The sequence below is a fragment of the Periplaneta americana genome, chromosome 2 (genome assembly GCF_040183065.1).
Source record: "Periplaneta americana isolate PAMFEO1 chromosome 2, P.americana_PAMFEO1_priV1, whole genome shotgun sequence".
Classification (NCBI taxonomy): domain Eukaryota; kingdom Metazoa; phylum Arthropoda; class Insecta; order Blattodea; family Blattidae; genus Periplaneta; species Periplaneta americana.
In genome coordinates, this window is record NC_091118.1 from 58,418,570 (window position 1) to 58,438,396 (window position 19,827).

General features: G+C 34.4%; 1 protein-coding gene across 1 annotated transcript in view; it reads right to left on the minus strand.

Moving 5' to 3' along the window:
- Positions 1 to 2,433: 2,433 nt before the first annotated feature.
- The window catches only part of LOC138695270 (protein slit-like), a 444,144-nt gene continuing 426,750 nt past the window's right edge, over positions 2,434 to 19,827 (minus strand). Inside the window, exon 2 of the mRNA XM_069819707.1 lies at positions 2,434 to 2,832. Within this exon, the coding sequence (XP_069675808.1) occupies positions 2,829 to 2,832 (4 nt within the window). The 3' untranslated portion in view covers positions 2,434 to 2,828. The remainder of the gene's footprint in view (positions 2,833 to 19,827) is intronic.

Here is a 19,827-nt window from a genome sequence, read left to right on the forward strand (position 1 = left end):
GGGAATCGAACCCGGGCCGGCTAGTCTGGAGGCAAACACGTTACCACAACAGAGCTAACTCGGCGGACTTGACAAGGTAATGTTGAAGATCATAACAAAACGTTGAGAAAGGTCAGGAAAGTGGTTGTGTACGATGAAAATAATGAGTAATAAAGTGAAGATGAAGAAGTAACAAATGAATAAGGTGAAAATATGATGGAGAAGAGAAGGTAGCGAAGATAAAGTTTAATATGAAGAAGGTGGAGATGAAGATGAAGATGTAAATGGAGAACATAATAACGAAGGTGATGAAGGAAAAGAAGGTGAAGGAAAAGGTTTCCATGAAGAAAAGGATGATGGTGGTGATGATGAAGAAGGTGGCCATGATGTTGAAGAAGATTATGGAGGAGAAAACGAATGAAAGAGCGATGATGATGATGATATTGAAGGCTGAGATGAATAAGGCGATCAAAATGATGAAAGCGATGATGGTGAAGGCGATCATGATGAAGGCGATCGTCTGATGAAAGTTATGTAGAAGATAATGATGAAGTTATTGATGAAGAAGACGATGACGAAGGAGGGGATCATGATGAATAATGAAAGATGGGATGAAGAAGAGGTAGATGGTGAGACGATGAAGAGACGAAGAAAGGAATGATACACCGTGCCGCATGATTTTCTATGAATTGAAACCAAATAGCGTTTCTTATCGACTTTTGTGTGCTGATTACGAAAATGTACTTAGTTTTTGCCCATCACATCAGAATATTTCACAATTCGCAATTTTATTTTTAGTTAAGGCATGCAGGGTCTGAATTTTCAAACGTCCAAATTTGTTGACAGATTTTCTTAAAATCTGAATTTAATCGGACTAACAGTTATTAAGTTATTATATTTTAAATATTTTATATGCAAATAATGTTAATTATTCAAACGTTCCATGAGCCATTGTTTTCCAGATATAACATTAAATGTAGTGTCGTGGGATTTAATCGATTAATCGATCAATTTCTGTTGTAAAATTAATCGATCAAAATATATAATCGAATAATCGAGTCGATTAAAATTAATCGATTGTAGTTGATATTAATTATTATTTTGTTAATACAAACTCATACTAAAAATACTGACAATATTTCTCTCTCGAAAATTTCTTAATTAAAAGCACAAGAATACTGTTATTTTCTAACTGTAAACCAGGTAAAGTAGGGAAAATCTTTGCACAAACACTTCAGAAAGAGATGGAAATATGAGGACAGCGACCTACTCTACCTCTATTGAAAGTTGAAACACAAAGCGAAACCCTCATTAAGTTTTATAGTTTTCCAAGAAAACTTCCACCCTGTTGTCAGCTCATCTTCCTAGCATATGAAATACATACTTTTCTGGGATTCGTCCCTCTCATCCCTTTTAAGATAGCCATGTCTACACCGTGTGCAATTGAGAGCGTAACTACTTTCTTCTCTTATTAAAATCTGGTAATTCGATTACAATAGGGTCCAGTCTTCCGTTTCGACCGCTGTAGTTTTGCAGGTGCTTTCTAGTTTCTGTAATGAGTTTGTATATGAAGGTTATGTGTTTAGTTTGGTAAAGAAAAAAAATCAATTTTCTGTGGTTTGAGGAAAGTGTAAACTCCATTATGTCATATGAGAATTTGATAGGTAAACTCGGTGAAACGTTTGGATTTAAATTGAACGATCGTGGAGAAGTGCTTGTCAGAAAAAAGATTTTTCGTGTTTAGTAATGCAGGAAACATTGTTACTAAACGTAGAGCGGCACTTAATTCGGAGCATGTGAATGAACTCACATATTTAAAATCATGGATGAAGCAGTATTAACTAGGCGAGTCTTCATACTTCTTGTTATTTATGTTTGTCTAAAAATTCCCGGAGATAATGACAAAATAAATTATAAGCTCATAATAAATATGTTACTAAGTAATTAAAATAGTTGTTTTGTAATGTAACGATACAATATATAGTCTACAGATATACAACATTTAATATCTAAGTTAAATTTAATAATAATTGTGTATTACAGTATATTATAACATTTTTTCAACTAGATCAGAACTTGATTAATCGATTAAATTCAAATAGCTAATCGACTAAATATTTTGATCGATCAACAGCACTAATTAAATGTAAGAATGTTTCTTTTGAGTATGAATTACAGTCATAGAAATATTTTGACAGCGAGATATTTAGTATAACTGATTCTATTTAATTGTAATATTTTTAGGAGGGATTGTAGACCCTATCCCCGCCATGTTAATTTCACCTACTTTAGGCAAATTTTTGTCAGTTATGAAACTTTACACGTTTATAGTTTGGATCTTTCCGAATATTTATGTATTTTTAAGTGTTTTTTTGTTGTTTAGTCAACTGTCCGAAGACATCTGAATCTCGTAAGTGATACCAAGATTACCTTTTTAACTACCATGACCTTTGTTTTCGTTTTCTTCCTGTAGGTATTTATAGATATTACTGTTTGCACAGTTTGTATAATTCAAATATAGGTATCAAGATTTTCAACTTAGAAAGAGAGTTTCTCACTTTACGAAGAACCCCACTTCGACATGTCTGACTAAACCAATAATTTCCATACCACATAATCCCCCACTTCTTGTCATATTAGAGAAACATTTTTCTGTGGGAAAGACACGTCACGCAAAGAGCGGGATGATAACACACTTCACACGAATATATCACAAGGAAACAGACAGGACTCTTTCGTAGACAATACTGGAAAACAGAACGGCAGTCACGAACACAAGAGGGGATTTTGTACGTTACCATAGTGATGAAAAGGTCCCACAGCCAATCAAAGAAGGAACATCTCCACACTTACCTGAAAAGACAGAGAAAATATATTGTTAGCTTTGCGTGAAAATATTTAACAAAGACATTACCACAAATTAAACACACAACAGTTCTTTAAGACAGTTCGTCTTTCATTGTTATAGGCAGACTTCGTTGAATTGCCACACGCAGCATGCAATCAGGTTGCCGATGTACGGTAGTATAGAAGAGGTGAGCGACCGCCCGGTCTCGTAGTATAAGCAGTTCATGTTAAGAGTTGTGACCGGTCCAAATAGATAGAGCAGCTACAGCTAATGTATACCTATGTAAGCACTTGTTTTTGCATTACTGTGGTTGGAATAGTCAAAGCTTAACATTTGTTCAGTGTATACAAGAATTCAATCGAACAAACTGCAATGAGAGTGTTGCTGTTCCAAACAATTGCCCCTGGAATACCCTTACCCCCGCAGCCAGTCTTGACACGGTGGGAAACGTGGTTGGATGCTGTTCATTATTATGCAGAACATTAAGCCAAAATAATGGAGGTAATTGATGCATTGGATAGGACAGACAGTTCCGCTGTTGCAGCTATAAAATCATTGCCTTCTGAACAGCTATTGGAAGATATTCTGTTCATTGATTCTAATTTTAAAATCGTGTCCAAAAGCATCATCCTCTTAGAGTCGTCTAAACTACAACTCTCAGAAGCCCTTAATATAGTGGATAAAGTATCACAAACCGTTATCCAAAATAACAATTCACTAATTGCAGAAAAAGTGAAATGTAAGTTGAGTTGCTAAAGATTCTGCCTATTCAAAACTTCGTATTATAAATGATGTACTATCAGGTCACAACAAGACGTCTGAAGTTGGTGTACTAAAAAATAGCGACTTTCCGTTCTTCAAATATGTACGTATTACATCGTGTGATGTTGAACGTACATTTGCCCAAAATAAAAACTGTTTAAGTGACCATCGGAGAAGGTTACTTTGCAGCCACTCAAAATGTACGTACCTCTTCATTGCAATGCACATATTCAAGGATGATGTGAGTATCTTACATTAAATTTTAAGAGTTAATATATCTCACTATACAATAATTGTGTACTTACATGTTTAGATATTTCATACTTCAATGATCATTCATTATATTTCTTGAATGAAGGATACAGCTTTTATTGTAACCGCAGTATACTGCTCAGTGTTTACATTAGAGGCATATTCTATCCTTTGCACGTCCCCTTCTCATACAGTCTATACCGCGTGCGCAGTAAACCTTGCGATTCTCGTGGCAATTCCACGAAGTCTAGTTATAAGCATACAGGGTGTTTCAGGAGAAATAATAAATACTTCAGGTGGTGGTAGTATGGACTATTCTGAGTAAAAAAAAAAATCATATAAACACGTGTCCAATTTTCAGTGGGTGTGGAAATACAGTTGTTTGAATGTTCGTTCCTTTACGATGGCAGCACTATTCATAATGCGAGTGACCAATTCGTTTCTTGCATTTACTTTGGTTTTATCACAGTCTAGTATACAGTATACAGTCACGAAGCTTGAGTTGTGAGGGTGCTAGGAACAATAGACTGTGCCGGTGCTATTTCGCATTGTCTGCGATGAGGCGATATTAGCGATCCCTGTGGTTAGCAACTATCTATGGATGCATATTTACTACGTATTGAGCTTCGTGACTGTATATACTAGACTGTGGTTTAATAGACTACGTCTTTCACACACCCTGACGTGCAGTTACCATTACAATAATAATAATAATAATAATAATAATAATAATAATAATAATAATAATAATAATAATAATAATAATAATAATAGGAAATATGAAATAATGACTGGGACTGCAGTAACTTGCGCGTATCGTTACTTTTAGTGTAGGCCTAGTTATCAAAGTCGGATGATGTTAAGAAATAATAATCACACGAACATTGAAAATAAAACATGATCAATCAATTTTATTACAACACACTTAATTTTTATAAGTCTCTAATAAAGTAACACATGAAAATAATAAAACGAGTACTATCAAAAACATATCGACTGAAAGGAGTACGCCTAATGATGATTTATCCAGAAATTTCAGCAGCCTAGGTGACAACTTTATAGACTAGAGTGCTATTCATAGACATTTCGCTAGACCGCACTACGAGCGTGCTAAACTAGCCCCGGCTATCGACTGATTATTTGTACAGGATTCATATCATATCATATCGCTAACACTGGTTTATGAATACGAAAAACGTTAGTTCGCTGATCATCCACCGGAAGCCCGCGCTAAGAATGTCTATGAATATGGCCCCTAGTGTTCTTTCTATTAGACTGAAGGATTTCATTGTGAAAATTAATTATATAGTGCAATCTAACACTGACAAATACATACTGATTTGTATAGAACTAACACATTTTATTCATTTATTTCTCTCTTTATTAATTAATTAATTTATTTATTTTTCATTCATTCATTTCTCTCTTATCCATTCATTCATTCATTCATTCATTCATTCATTCATTCATTTATTGGCGAAAACGTAATACGGCGAACGCCAGTAGGGGAAGTTATCCCCACCCACATGAAATGTGCTTTCGACACAACACTGGCCTATCACGTAGAGTGTGTGGTGAGCTTGTAGGGGAAAAGTGGAAAGGGGTCGTGGGCGGAGCTTAGCGTTCGCCGTATTACGTTTTTACCCATTTATTTACAGTATTTCAAAACGAATGATGCTGGCCACAATTTATTATACCTCAAATGCAGAGTATCTTTGTGAGATTAATAACCTCTATGTTGAAAATTCTTTATTTTATTTGGCTAGAAATTTACTTAATGACCAGTTTTTAACGTCAAATTAAGCAGGAGTTTTGATTCCCTGATCACGAGATACGCAAATGTTTATTCTTTATTCCTTACTGTTGGCAGCTGTTTTCGACATTTTGTCTTAGTCAATGAAAATGCAGTACACATTAAATCAACGGCTCTTCCTTCAACACTGGATTACGAATTCAATTACAGCTATTCAAAGGGCATACCAGAGAGAATTTAGTGTTCGTAATCCTCCCCTAAGAAACACAATACTGGGACTGGTAAACAAAAGGGAACAACTGGATCTCTGGTGAGTGGAAAAGACAAATATAAGGAATAAATTTGAGCACCTCGTGACAGGGAATCAAAACTCCTGCTTAATTTGACGTTAAAAATTGGTCATTAAGTGAGTTTTCAGTCGAATAAATAAAGAATTTTCAACATATGCTATAGAGGTTAGTAATTTCCCAAAGATACTCTACATTTGAGGTATAACAAAGTCTAGCTAGCAATCATTCGTTTTGCAAATCAAGCTTTCAGGTATAACTCCCTGTAAAGTTGATTTGAATAATTTTGAGAGAAAAATTGTTCCGGGACCGGCTATCGAACCCGGGACCTTTGGTTAAACGTACCAACGCTCTACCAACTGAGCTACCCGGAAACTCTACCCGACACCGGTCCAACTTTTCACTCTATATCCACAGCCCTCAAAGTGGGCTGACAACCGTCAAGCAACCCACATTGAGTGCACACTAACTCTGTGTGACTTAAATTGTGGTTTTCTAATTTCATTTATTAATCAAACATTTTTAATAGGAAGTGAAATATCTACAGTAAAATTTCTACACAAAGGGATTAAAAAAATTAAATACATTAGGAACTTTAACATTGCAATATAACATATGATTGAAAATAACGAACAATGACGTGTATTATGCAAATCAAGCTTTCAGGTCCCGGAACAATTTTTCTCTCAAAATTATTCAAATCAACTTTACAAGGAGTTATACCTGAAAGCTTGATTTGCATACTACACGTCATTGTTCGTTAACAGAAAACCACAATTTAAGTCACACAGAGTTAGTGTGCACTCAATGTAGGTTGCTTGACGGTTGTCAGCCCACTTTGAGGTCTGTGGATATAGAGTGAAAAGTTGGATCGGTGTCGGGTAGAGTTCCCGGGTAGCTCAGTTGGTAGAGCGTCGGTACGTTTAACCAAAGGTCCCGGGTTCGATAACCGGCCCCGGAACAATTTTTCTCTCAAAATTATTCAAATCATTCGTATTGAAAGAAAGAAAGAAAGAAAGAAAGAAAGAAAGAAAGAAAGAAAGAAAGAAAGAAAGAAAGAAAGAAAGAAAGAAATGTGTTAGTTCTATATAAATCACCTGTATATCTTCAAATGCAACAGTTTAGTTTCTTCACAACACTCTTGTGGAAAGCCATGTACATCAAGAAGATCTTTAACAATAAAATTAATAATCCATATTTATGTACGTTTATGAGCATGCCATAAAAATACCGTCTATTTGGCTTTCGCAAACCATAAGAAATGAATGTACTTTATTATTAAATCTAAAACCACATTTCTCTCTTAAGGAAAATCTAACTTAGTTAAGCAATACATTGAGGGTCGATTTCTAAAACACAGACGAAATCGTGGTTCCAAACCTCGGCTTTTAAACCGTGATCGAGGTCTGAATCCTTATGCGATTTCTGAAACGAAGTCGAGACGCGGCTTGAGAAGAAACCGAGGTTCCAGGGTTTTATATATGACAACGCAGCTAAGAATCGATTTTTATTCCTGTACACAGTCGATATTAGAAATAAATGAACATCGGGATTAATATTTTTATTGAATTGCAGTAAGTCACGTTCTTTTGTTCTCAGCTAATGGTATTGTTATATTTAGGGAATATACGTGCGTTTAAAATACTAGCATTACTTAGTATTTAATAGGGAAAGGATTTTTAGGTGCCAGAATGATATTACCCAAATAATTAGCACAAGTCGAGAGTTTATGTTGTAGTTTATCGTTTGTTCATAACTACTACCAACATTAACTAAATGAAAACACGGTTCTTAGGAATTAATAACCTAAATATTAACTGGATTAAAATTTCAATTTAAACTAAAATGGAGTATGTTCTGTTTTCACGTTAGGCTAATAGGGCCTACTACGTGGAAAACCCCAGTAGCATAAAACTCAAAATAAGAAGACAAAATCACGTTTGTTTCATATTCTTCTAGGCCCATTAAATGAAATGTCCAAAACTACTGTAAAACTAAGAATTAAGATAGGGTAAACGCGGGTGAATCGGATCATTTTTTAAATAATTATAAATAAAAATGGTAATACGCTGTTAATTCTTGCGTCTCTTACTGTCCGCTGCAAGATAATTTCATGAACTTTAAGTCTGACGCAACAGTCTGTCAGAAATAGTTATTATGTTTTATTTTTCTTAAACTTAATTGGTTGTTAAAATTGATCCGAATCATCCTCCAGTGGCGGGTGAATAGGATTGGTATTGCGGGTGAATCGGATTGAAAGAAAAAGCAGTGGAAACTTATTATTCATGCTGTAAGATACAAAATTAGAAGCTCAGTAATAGCAAAATCATATTTCTTAGTTTCTCTGTTTTCAAACACATTTTCCACAGATAAACGTCTTTCTCCCCTTAGCTCCCACACACACCTCGTGGTACCATTCACCCTTACGTTGCACTGGATCCATTCTCCTTTCTTCGCAGACTTGGGATCAGAATATTTCAACATACAAAATTGGCAAATGTCATCACTCCCTTCAGTGTCTATTTCTACAACCACATCCTCATCCTCCTCATCATAATCACCATCATCATCATCATCGTCGTCGTCATCATCACTATCGTTATTCTCAATCATGTCCTCACTTTCTCTTTGCACATTTTTTTCTGTTCATTCTGCATCCTTTCTTAATATTTATCTTCTCGTTTTTTTTTAATTTTTGCTTTTTCTTCATTTGTGCTATGTTCTCTGGTGAAGTGAGAAGACAAGCAATTTGTCTGGGTCTTCCTCGTGCTGAAGTCTACCCATCCGGAATTAAAAAAAAAAAAACTATATTGCCATTTCTATATAAAATAAGCAATTCAAACTACCCGCCATTCACTGATCCGTTTCGTCCGCACATGCACAGAAATACATATTTGCAAATTGGCAGCACTGGCATCAAATAAATGAGAACATCAGGTGAGGTTACAGAATCAAGACAGACTGTTCTTTCCTCCTACATAACTTGCTGCGTAAGTTTAAATAATGTGTGTTCAAAAAATTGTTTAATCCAGAGCTAAAAATGAACAAAATGGCAAATTCAGAGCATCTACGTACCTCAAACTTATAAAAAAGTAGTCTATTTATCACCAGTAGGTCGTACACACGCCAACTTCTTATGGTCATCGAACTCAAATACTAGCATTCTTTGACTTCAGAGGATAGTATCAGCAAGAACTCACTACAGCACTCTAGGTAGGACCAGCAATTTATATTAACTCATCCGATTCGTCCTCCAATCCGATTCACCCGCGTTTACCCTATATCGTCCTAAAGGCATAAATGTATAATTAATATAAAATATTATATCTTACTTTCCTGAAAACAACAAGAAGATGTAAAAAAATTGTCAACCTATCGCCTCTTCCATTTCTTAGCAGATTATTATTTAGTATTCTTGCTCAATTTTGCGTTGCTTTCTTCGAAAATCGAAATATTCCCCAGAAATTATCGTCATTATATAGTTACAAAGGATTATTCCTCTCTCTCATCACTCTAATCCGGAGATTTAATACTCGCAGACACAAATTTTCCTTTGATAATCATCCACTTGATCTACTTCCTCCATCTTGTATATATGAAGCCGTAGTTTTAAACCTGCCCAGCCGTGGTGTCTGCTTCAGACCATGGTTTCGAGCCGTGGCTCAGTAAAATGAAAAAGACCTCGTTTTATAAATGCAATAATAATATGCGTTACAAGAGCGGTATGTTGAAGTTTTCATGTTAGAGGAAAAGTTTGAAAAAGCGAAACGTAGTTGAGCTTTTTTAATTTCCGAGAATTGAAAGAAAACATACCGCTCGTGTATCGTACATTATTTTGTGTAAAGATCGTTTATTACATACCTGAAAGAGGAATTTCTAATTAGTTGCAATGAAATCTCCATCTTGGTTTCTCTTCAATGACCGCAAATTTGGAAAACACAAATATCTATCTTCAACATTGTTACTTTAAAATGTTTTCTGTGTTTACTATACTCCAGCAGGCCTGATGTACGTCTGTCTTTTTTTTTTTCCCCCCCAGTCTATAAATGCAAACTTAAGACAAACGGTAAGGTTATGTAATGATTTATTTTTCATTTTAATATTTTAACAGTATTATTTATATAACATATTGCAGTAATAACATCGGCATCTGGAATCTTGTTGATTTTTTCACGGCTTCCTTAATGCTACTTGCATCACGAATGCAGTAACTTTAGTGGAGTTGTAGAGTTTAGGCCTACTTAATTTTTGCAAATATCTAAAAACAATAATTAACAGTGCAATTTAGGTGAAATTGCAGTGGTAAGTTTCCAATTTATAATTATTACTATATTGAACGTCTCTAAAAATAATTTGTTAAAAGCCTAAGGCAGTAAAATCAATATGTCACTTAAGCTGTAAGAAGAGGAAAATTGTTGTGTGTGTTAGGTTGGGAATACTGAATGTGGAATTTTAGACTTTCCGCGGATTGGTTTTGTGCGTAAACCAAGCAAATACGCACGATCTCGCACAAACGCGGTTTAAAGCCATGGTCGTAGTCTAGACCTCGTTTTAGAAATCGACCCTGAGAGTCTCTGCTGTTAAATAGATCTATTTTGAACTTATACTCTTCAACTTTTCTTTATCTGAAATAACCTTACAAACGTCTCCTCCTTGTCCCATATTATTATTCCAATTATTTTATTTTAGTTACAACATTTATCACAAACGGTAACGAACATTCCACAGTTAACACAACTTGTCTTTACGAGCAGCAATGAGAAATAGTACCTTGGAGCGCTGTAATCTCAAGAAATGCAACAAAAAAATCACCTCGAGCTTCGTGACTGTATGTACTAGACTGTAGTAACAACTCACAGTTCATACTATTTAATACATAGCTTGAACACACAGATAAATATTACAGATAGATCGCTTAATGTATTCAAACTAGAAACACCGTAAACCTCACAACAATATTATTTACACACACTACATACGAAGATGAAATAATGCCACAAACACATAGTTTTATGTTTTAAATATTTCTACTTACCCAGTAAGAACTTTAACAATTACTTTGTAAGTTTGCATACATTACGAATACAGAAATGTGTGTGGTTATATAGAAACAATCCAAAGCTCATGAGATTCTACAGAGTGTTTCGAAATTAATATTACAAAGGTCTAGGGTTTATTATAGAGAGGATTGAGAAGAAAACGTTTTGAATAAGAACCCATGTTCGGAAACGTCGGGCTATATGATCATTTCAGAGAATATAAAATACGCACTCTGGACAATTTATCTTGGAAAACATGCCCGTATGTTTATATCTTCTCATCCAATTATATAAAATAGGAAAACTTAATTTATTTACAGATATTATACAGAGTGTAACAAAAGTTTCTCTAACAGTATGTTAGACTTATTCTCTTTTATAGTGTCCATTTTTTCAGGACCCTTGACCAAATTTTAAGGTGTAGGAGTTGGTACTACAGGAACATCATTTTATTTTTACTTCAATTTTTATTGTACCTGAGTTTTTGAATGTACTTCACTCCCACCTCCTCTACTAGTAAACTTCCAACCGTTCTCCACACAGAACCAGGCCGCGCATGCAGTACTGAGTTAGTGAGTATTGTACGTTCCAGAAATATGTTCACGTTTTCCAGTGACGAAATTGAATCATATTTTCGCACAAGTCCGTTTGCCTACGTCGCATCCCGGTTTCCCCCACCTGCTTCTATTCGCCCCTCTGTAAAGACTAGTAGTAGCTGAGTTGTCTTAGCTCTTTTCTGAAAACATTAATTTCTGTTAGGAATTGGACATCTACGATATATTATATAACTGTTCAAAATAACTTAAATAAAAGGACCTCGTTAAGTAATTAACTGTCACGTGATCCCCCCCTTTCTACGACCCTGGGACAAAACCACTTGAACGGACAGTAGATAGCATTTATGAGTAATTTTATCTTTTGGAATTGCGCAGAAGTGAAGATTAAATTTACAGTACGTAAGGTACTCTTTTATAGAGTAGGTATAGAATTATTCCAACATGAGTTACTCGTACGAAGGACGAAACTGGTTATTGGAATTAGGTACGATAGTCTATAGTGCGATAATATGCACAAAAGAACTGAAGCCCGTATCGAAATGAACGGCCACCATTTTCAAAAATGTGTTCAAATGCCTATATTATGATTATTTTTCAATTTAACTTCATTCACTATATTGTATGCTAATGTGCTGTAACAGTACAATATACACTACATAATTAATAAGACCGAATGGATAGCTCAATTCGTGAGTAAAAACACTAAGTGTTAATACAGTACTGTACTTTGATTGAACAAAAACCTAACGAAATTTATCAAACTCAAAATTGCGATATTTCCTAGTTTACATAAATGGATGAACTACTTTTCTTCCCTCCTATACCTAGTAAAGTGATTTGTATTTTACGCTAGTATCATCGAACTCCAGTCTTGGAAGGGGGAGCAAGCGGTGTTTCCGGTTCTGGACCTTTAATCCAAAGTTACAGACAGGTTAATATTAAAAATGTTAGTAAAAATAAAATGATGTCCCTGTACTTGATTGTGGTGTGATGCAATTCTTTATTAATAATTTGGCTGAAAATGTGATATTTACCATCAAATATTTGAAAAAAAAAAAAAAAAAAACTAAAATTTTCACTGTACCAGAAACTTTTGTTACACTCTGTATATACAGGGCGACCCATGTTTATATCCAACAGTAAGGTTAAGTGACTCATTCCACCGTTGAAACAAATACCTTACTATAATAATACCGGACAGCTAGCAGTTCTGCGCGCTAACGACGCTGGTGCTGCTACCTAGGCGACCGGTGTGGCGATACTCGCGAAACAAGCTGTAATCAACTGCAATGTATATTGTTGCTGGGCTAGTTAATAGTTTTATTAATTAGTACTGTGTTAAAATGCCAGGGTGTATATGTGCTATTTATAAATTGCTACTCAATGAGCATTATGCCAATATTATCAGTGAAGAACAAAATGGTTTTCGTAGAGGAAGATCCTGTTGTGATGGCTATTTTGCATTGAAATTACTGGTTGAGAAACATAGAGAATTTAATCTAGAAACATATATATGGCATTCATTGACTTTAAAAAGGCTTTTGATAAAGTTAATCGGAATAAATTACTTCAGATTTTGGCAGATGATCAAGTACCTCAACAGATTATACAAAATATTTACAACATATATAAAACAACCATCATAGCAATTCGAAGCAACAATAGACTTTCACAATGGTGACCCATTTATAGTGGAGTACGACAAGGCTGTGGCCTTTCACCACTTCTGTTCATTATATATATAAACAGAATCGTTCAAGATTGGCCACTGACACGCCATGGATTTATTCCAATTAATCGAAATTTGCAGCTTGATGCTTTACTTTTCGCTGACGATCTAGTTCTCATAGCATCAACTGAAGATGATTTACAATATTCAGTACACAATTCAAATATGGTCAGTGAAAAATATAACATGGAAATTAATATTGAAAAAACGAAAATCATGTCATTTTGTGGGAAATTCCTTGCACCAAGTAAAATCTGCTTGAATAATAAAATAATAGAAAAAGTAAATACTTTCACTTACCTTGGCTATACACTATCACCTTATGATGAAGTAGATATTGCTGAAAAATATGTAAATATAATAAAACAATGGGGATCATTAATAAAATCATGAAACCTTCACTAGTACAAAGGCACACAAGAATAGGCTTGTATAAAACCTTAGCACAGCCAATATTAAGCATGGAGGGCACTTCACTTTATTATGAGAATCTTGAGAAAGGCTAGCCCCAAATCGAGGGAAATAGCATATCTAACGTTAGTGCGACCGTTAATGGAATACGGAACTACATGTTGGGATCCCTATAGAATATATCAGATAAATTCCTTAGAAAGAATCCAGTATAGGGCAGCTAAATTTGTTAAAGGTAAAAGAGAAGATGGAAACGATACGATAAAAGAACTTAAATAGGAAACTTTGGAAAACAGACGTAGAAAAACTAGAATAACATCATTGTATAGAGCACATCTAGGTCAGAAAGCATGGGTAGACATAACGGCTCGGTTAGAAAAGCCAACGTACTATGGTAGGAACGATCATGATTTTAAAATCAAATGTAGGAAACAGAAAACGGATGTAGGTAAATTCTCATTTTTAAATAGAACTATAAATGATTGGAATGACCTACCTGCAGCGGTCTTTGAGGGTTGTCCTTCCTTAAGGAGATTCAAGAATAATTTAAAAAGTTGTGTATAAAGTGCAAATTGAAATGAAGGTGACATTCAACATTTAATTTTTTAAGGTGACGTGTATTTATCTAGCCTGACGAGTTTACTTCCTTGGTTTGAATTGTAAATTATTTAAAAATAGCGTGTAAGAGGGCCTTAGGATAGAAATGTTTAGTTTAAATGTAGTTCTGTTTATAAGTATGCATAAGGATGCAATTATTTGACTTATTTGAACTGTTGTATCAGTGAAGCGAGGTGAGTCATTGAAGTTATGGTTTTACATGCAGTGAAAAGTTCCGATCAGTGATAATTTATAGCGTCAATGAAATGTGTTCTATAGTGTCAGTGAAATGTGTTACAGAGTGCCAGTGAAATGTGTGCTAAAGTGTCAGTGAAATGCGTCTTGTGCCACTACAGGGAATGAGATGAGAGTAAAGTGAAAGACTACTGAAACTTATGTAGGACCTATACGTAATTATATAGGTTGTATTGTAAAATTAGGTATTTTATTTATGCTTTATTATTATTGTGTTAAATTGTATTGTGTATAAAATTGTATATGTGTTGTAAAATTGTATTGTGTATTGTAAATTTTATTGTGTTTTGCTTATCATTTTATTGTGTATTGTTAATATTGTATATACCACTGCCACCGGGTGCTTGCCCACTTGCAGTGTAAATAAATACATACACACATACATACATACATACATACATACATACATACATACATACATACATACATACATACATACATACATACATACATACATACATACATACATACATACATACATACATACATACATACATACATACATACATACATACATACATACATACATACATACATACATACATACATACATATAGAACCCATTATGCAGTTCATCAGCAAATATCAACTTCAGTGGAAGGGTCATCTCGAACGAATGGATCGATGCAGAATTCCAAAAGCACCGTTTCATTACCATCCGCATGGCAAAAGATCCCTGGGTCGTCCGAAGAAGAGATGGACTGAAAATTCTAGTTTGAGACTGTAACAGGCCACTCGGTCTAATACTTGTTAGGAAGACGACGACAAAATTACAGCATTACAAATTGCTCCAAATCGTACTTTACATTTCCGAGGGATCATAAAACGTGAGTCAACAACATTCTTTAGTAGGTCTAATGCCTTCATTTTTTTGTTGATAGAAAAATACAAGTTAGCTTTTTATTTAGACCTAATAGATGAATAGAAGTTAAAATGAAATTTTAAGGTTTTATCAAATTAAGTTTTACTGTTGTCCACTTGCCTTTATTAATAATTAATAAAGGCAAGTGGACAACAGTAAAACTATAATAATAATAATTATTATTATTACAAGCATCAGATACTATCAGTTTTATCTTTGCAGGTGTCAGCAATGCGTTACTGTAAATTCATTCTTAATGTCAGAATTGATTTTGTCTCACTAAACCAAAGAAAAAATATGTAACAATTAATTACGGAAAGTAATATGAAGTATGCAATATTTCTAACAATATGCAGCTTTGATATAAGATAATAATTTTACATTAAATATTATTCAACATTTCTTAAATGTTTCATATATTATTCCACATTAGTTTTTTATTTTTATTTTATTGTGTTATTTTACGACGCTGTATTAACATCTAGGTTAAATAGCGTCTGAATGAAATGAAGGTGATAATGCCGGTGAAAGGAGTCCGGGGTCCAGCACCGAAAGTTACCCAGCATTTGCTCGTATTGGGTTGAGGGAAAACCCCGGAAAAAAAACCTCAACCAGGTAACTTGTCCCGACCGGGATTCGAACCCGGGCCACCTGGTTTCGCGGCCAGACGCGCTGACCGTTACTCCACAGGTGTGGACTCCACATTAGTAACTCACGTTTTAAACAATAATCGGAATTCCGCTATGTTAATATTTGTATTTGTGGGCGTAATTCCACGCCGCTCCGCTAAATATCAGGTCCGCGATATTTCGCACTCACGGTAATACTGCTAGTATACAGCTGTCCGGTATTATTATAGTAAGGTATTTGGTTGAAATGCACTGTGTTCCGTTCCATTTAAAGCACAATTCAAGACTGAATTTAATTTTATTCTCAGTGCGGTCCGAAACACGTGCATTGAATCAGAAAATTTACTGGAAAATGTTTTGTATAAATAGGCTACATCTTGAAGCTGTAACCATGGCGACAAAACTTTTTTTGTGTATGATCGTACCCAAATTGCTGTTCGAATGTAGATGTGGTAGTCCTTAATTCTCGTGGAAAGTGGTGACAGGAAGGTATGCAAAGTTGGACTGCAAAACCATTAAGAAACTTAAATGCGTTTCCTGGAGGGGTCATCGCGCCATGGGAATGTCCAGTGGCCTGCAAGAAGCCTAGACTTAACACCGATGGATTTTTTTCTGTGGGGATGCCTTAAAGTAAAGGTGCACGTTAGGAATATGGTTATTTTAGAAGCAATAATTCTAGAGGAGTGTGGCCGAGGGCCAAATGATATGTTTGTGAGGACAATACAAAACATTTAGCCACATCTGGAAAAATGTGCAGCAAATCTGATGCATAAGTTGAATAATCCTAAAGACTGTACTACTGTTTCATTCTAATTTGATCCTCTCATGTAATGTAATTTATGTGTAATAAAATAAGTTAAATTTATAAATAAGGATCGCCCTGTACAAAAAAAACAAATGAAAAAGTCTTTTCATGTTGACTAACAAAAGATAAGGTATGAAGTCTGATTAAATATTTTTAAAATACAGGAACACAGACGTCAAAGAGATGAAAGCTCTAAGAGAAGTACTGAAACACTAGATGGTGAAGGCTGGAAGAGGGAAATGAAAAAGGGGAGGAGAGGAAGGGAAATGTATAAAATTATGAGCGAAATTCTATTTATAACTCAACCTCGTAACAAAATGAATGTCCAACTGGCTTACAATTAACTACCGTAATGGGGCAGAAAATATGGTCAGAGAAGATTTTGCAAAACGAGAAATGAGGAACAACAGAAATTAGTCCGGACTTTTTATCAGAGAACAATATAAATGTGGTGACACAAAGGAACGTGAACTCGATGTTCCAGTCCTTTGTAACGGCACAATCCATGAGTTCTTTGCATAAACAAATATGGACTGCATTACAGCGAAATTTAAGTATATCATAAACAATTATTTCCCTTCTGCTTTCAGAGAAACATAAAAGGTTGCAATCAGATGTAATTGATGAAGTGGACTTTTCGAGAACTAAAAATAACACCGAAGCTCAAAATTTGTATACACATATAACATTCTATATAAGGTGGAAATAAAGATATTTTTTAATTCACACGATTTATGGATCATGTTATTAACATTGTATTTTGTAATGTTTTACCTGACATTTATGGTCAGTTTCTAGAAAGACGAGATAATGACTCAATAGTCACCAATCCTTAAAATTACTAGTTCCGTTATTTTACTTCTCAGGATCTCGAAAGTTTTGTAAGTTTACTGATAAATTCCACATGCCTGCGATGAAAAAAGAAACTTTTAAAAATATTGTAGCTCTCTTTTATGAGTTTTGATGTGCTGAAGCCAGAAATGACATAAAATGGCATAACACGTACCATTTTTACACAAAACTATATTTTATGTTTTATAATATTATTATACTGGTGATTTTACTATATCCATAATTCAGTGTTCTAATGTAGAATGTTGTACTAACCCGTTGATGAGCATCAGAAACAATATAGAAGGCTGTGTGATGTGAGAATGAAAATCTTGAAGAGTTTACGAGTTTGAACTCAATGATTTAATAAGAGATTTAGGATTACCCAAGGAAAAAGTTGAGCTTTTACGCTCCGGATTAAAAGAAATGAATTTGCTGGCACCAGGAATATATTTTCTTCATTGGTACAGGAGTAGAAAAGAGTAATTTACTCATCACTTTTCACAGGAGCTTGCCTTAGTATACTGCAATGATATTCCTGGCTTGATACACAAGTTTAATGTTCAGTACAAAGTGGATGAATGGAAACTTTTATAGATCCTCCAAATCAAGTCTGAAGGCGGAGGTAAGTGCTTTTGCACAATGGCAACAAGTAGGTTTATGCTTAATTACCTATTGGTTATTCGGTACACCTTAAAGAAACTTAAGGGAATCTTGAACGGGTTTTTAAACTGGATGATCTGTGGAGATCTGAGAGAGTTGTGCATGCTTCTTGGTCAGCAGGCTGAGTATACAAAGTTTCCATATTTCCTCTGTGAATAGGACAGCAGAGCAAGAAGCAGTCATTGGGAACAAAAACACTGGCCACAAAGAACGTCTCTTGAACCTTATATAAGAAGAAAAGCAACAAACGCAAATTCACCATGATGAGAAAAAGGTGGTATTAAGCAATTTGGCTAAATGTGAGTTGTTAATAAATTATGACAATGTAATAGTTATTGTAAAATACACCTTTAATATTTTCCACAGAACATGTTTCACTTCATCACTTTTACATATTAAATTCAATAAAGCTATATTTACTACATTGCTAAAAGTGTCAATGCATGTTGCAGAAAAATTTATTTATTTATTTATTTATTTATTTATTTATTTATTTATTTATTTATTTATTTATTTCTCTTCGCAGAGTTGCCATAGAGTAAATTAGGGTCTGTTGGACAGTCGGGCATGTTGGACAATTTGTATTTTAACGTGTTACCTCGCCACTTGTGGGCACCACATTAAAGTACAAATTGTCCAACATGCCCGACTGTTCAACAGACCCTAATTTACCCTAAGCCTTTTCTTCCACTCAAGCAATATAAGAACAATATTACATAAAAAAGGCAGAAATAATAATAATAATAATAATAATAATAATAATAATTATTATTATTATTATTATTATTATTATTATTATTATTATTATTATTATTATTATTATTATTACTTATTTATTTAATCTGGCAGAGCTAAGGCCAGTAGGCCTTCTCTTCCGCCAGGCCAGACTCTAATTCTAATGGAAAACAATTGGTTACATAGTTATTACATTAATATCTAGACCATAAAACAACATGATAGTAAATAATGAAAGTTGGATAAGTAATGTTAGTGAGGAAAAATTAATATTGGTAAGAAATAATGCTAATAACTATTTTCAATCATACGTTATATTACAATGTTAAAATTTTTAATATATTTAATTTTTTAATCCCTTTATATAACAACAATAATGAGATAATTTAAATATTTATTCTAATGATACTCGGGAGGAGATTAAACATAGAATAAATATGGGGAATGCCTGTTGTTATTCGGTTGAGAGGCTTTTATCATCTAGTCTGCTGTCAAAAAATCTGAAAGTTGGAATTTATAAAACATTTAAATTGCAGGTTGTGATCGTCCACCTCTGCTTCGGCATGTGACCGTGAGGCCAGCAGCCGGCTGTTCGGTCTTGGCCCTTCGTGGGCTGTAGCGCCACGGATTATTATTTTATCATTATTACCGGTTGTTCTTTATGGTTGTGAAACTTGGACTCTCACTTTGAGAGAGGAACATAGGTTAAGGGTGTTTGAGAATAAGGTGCTTAGGAAATTATTTGGGGCTAAGGGGGATTAAGTTACAGGAGACTGGAGAAAGTTACACAACACAGAACTGCTGGCATTGTATTCTTCACCTGACATAGTTAG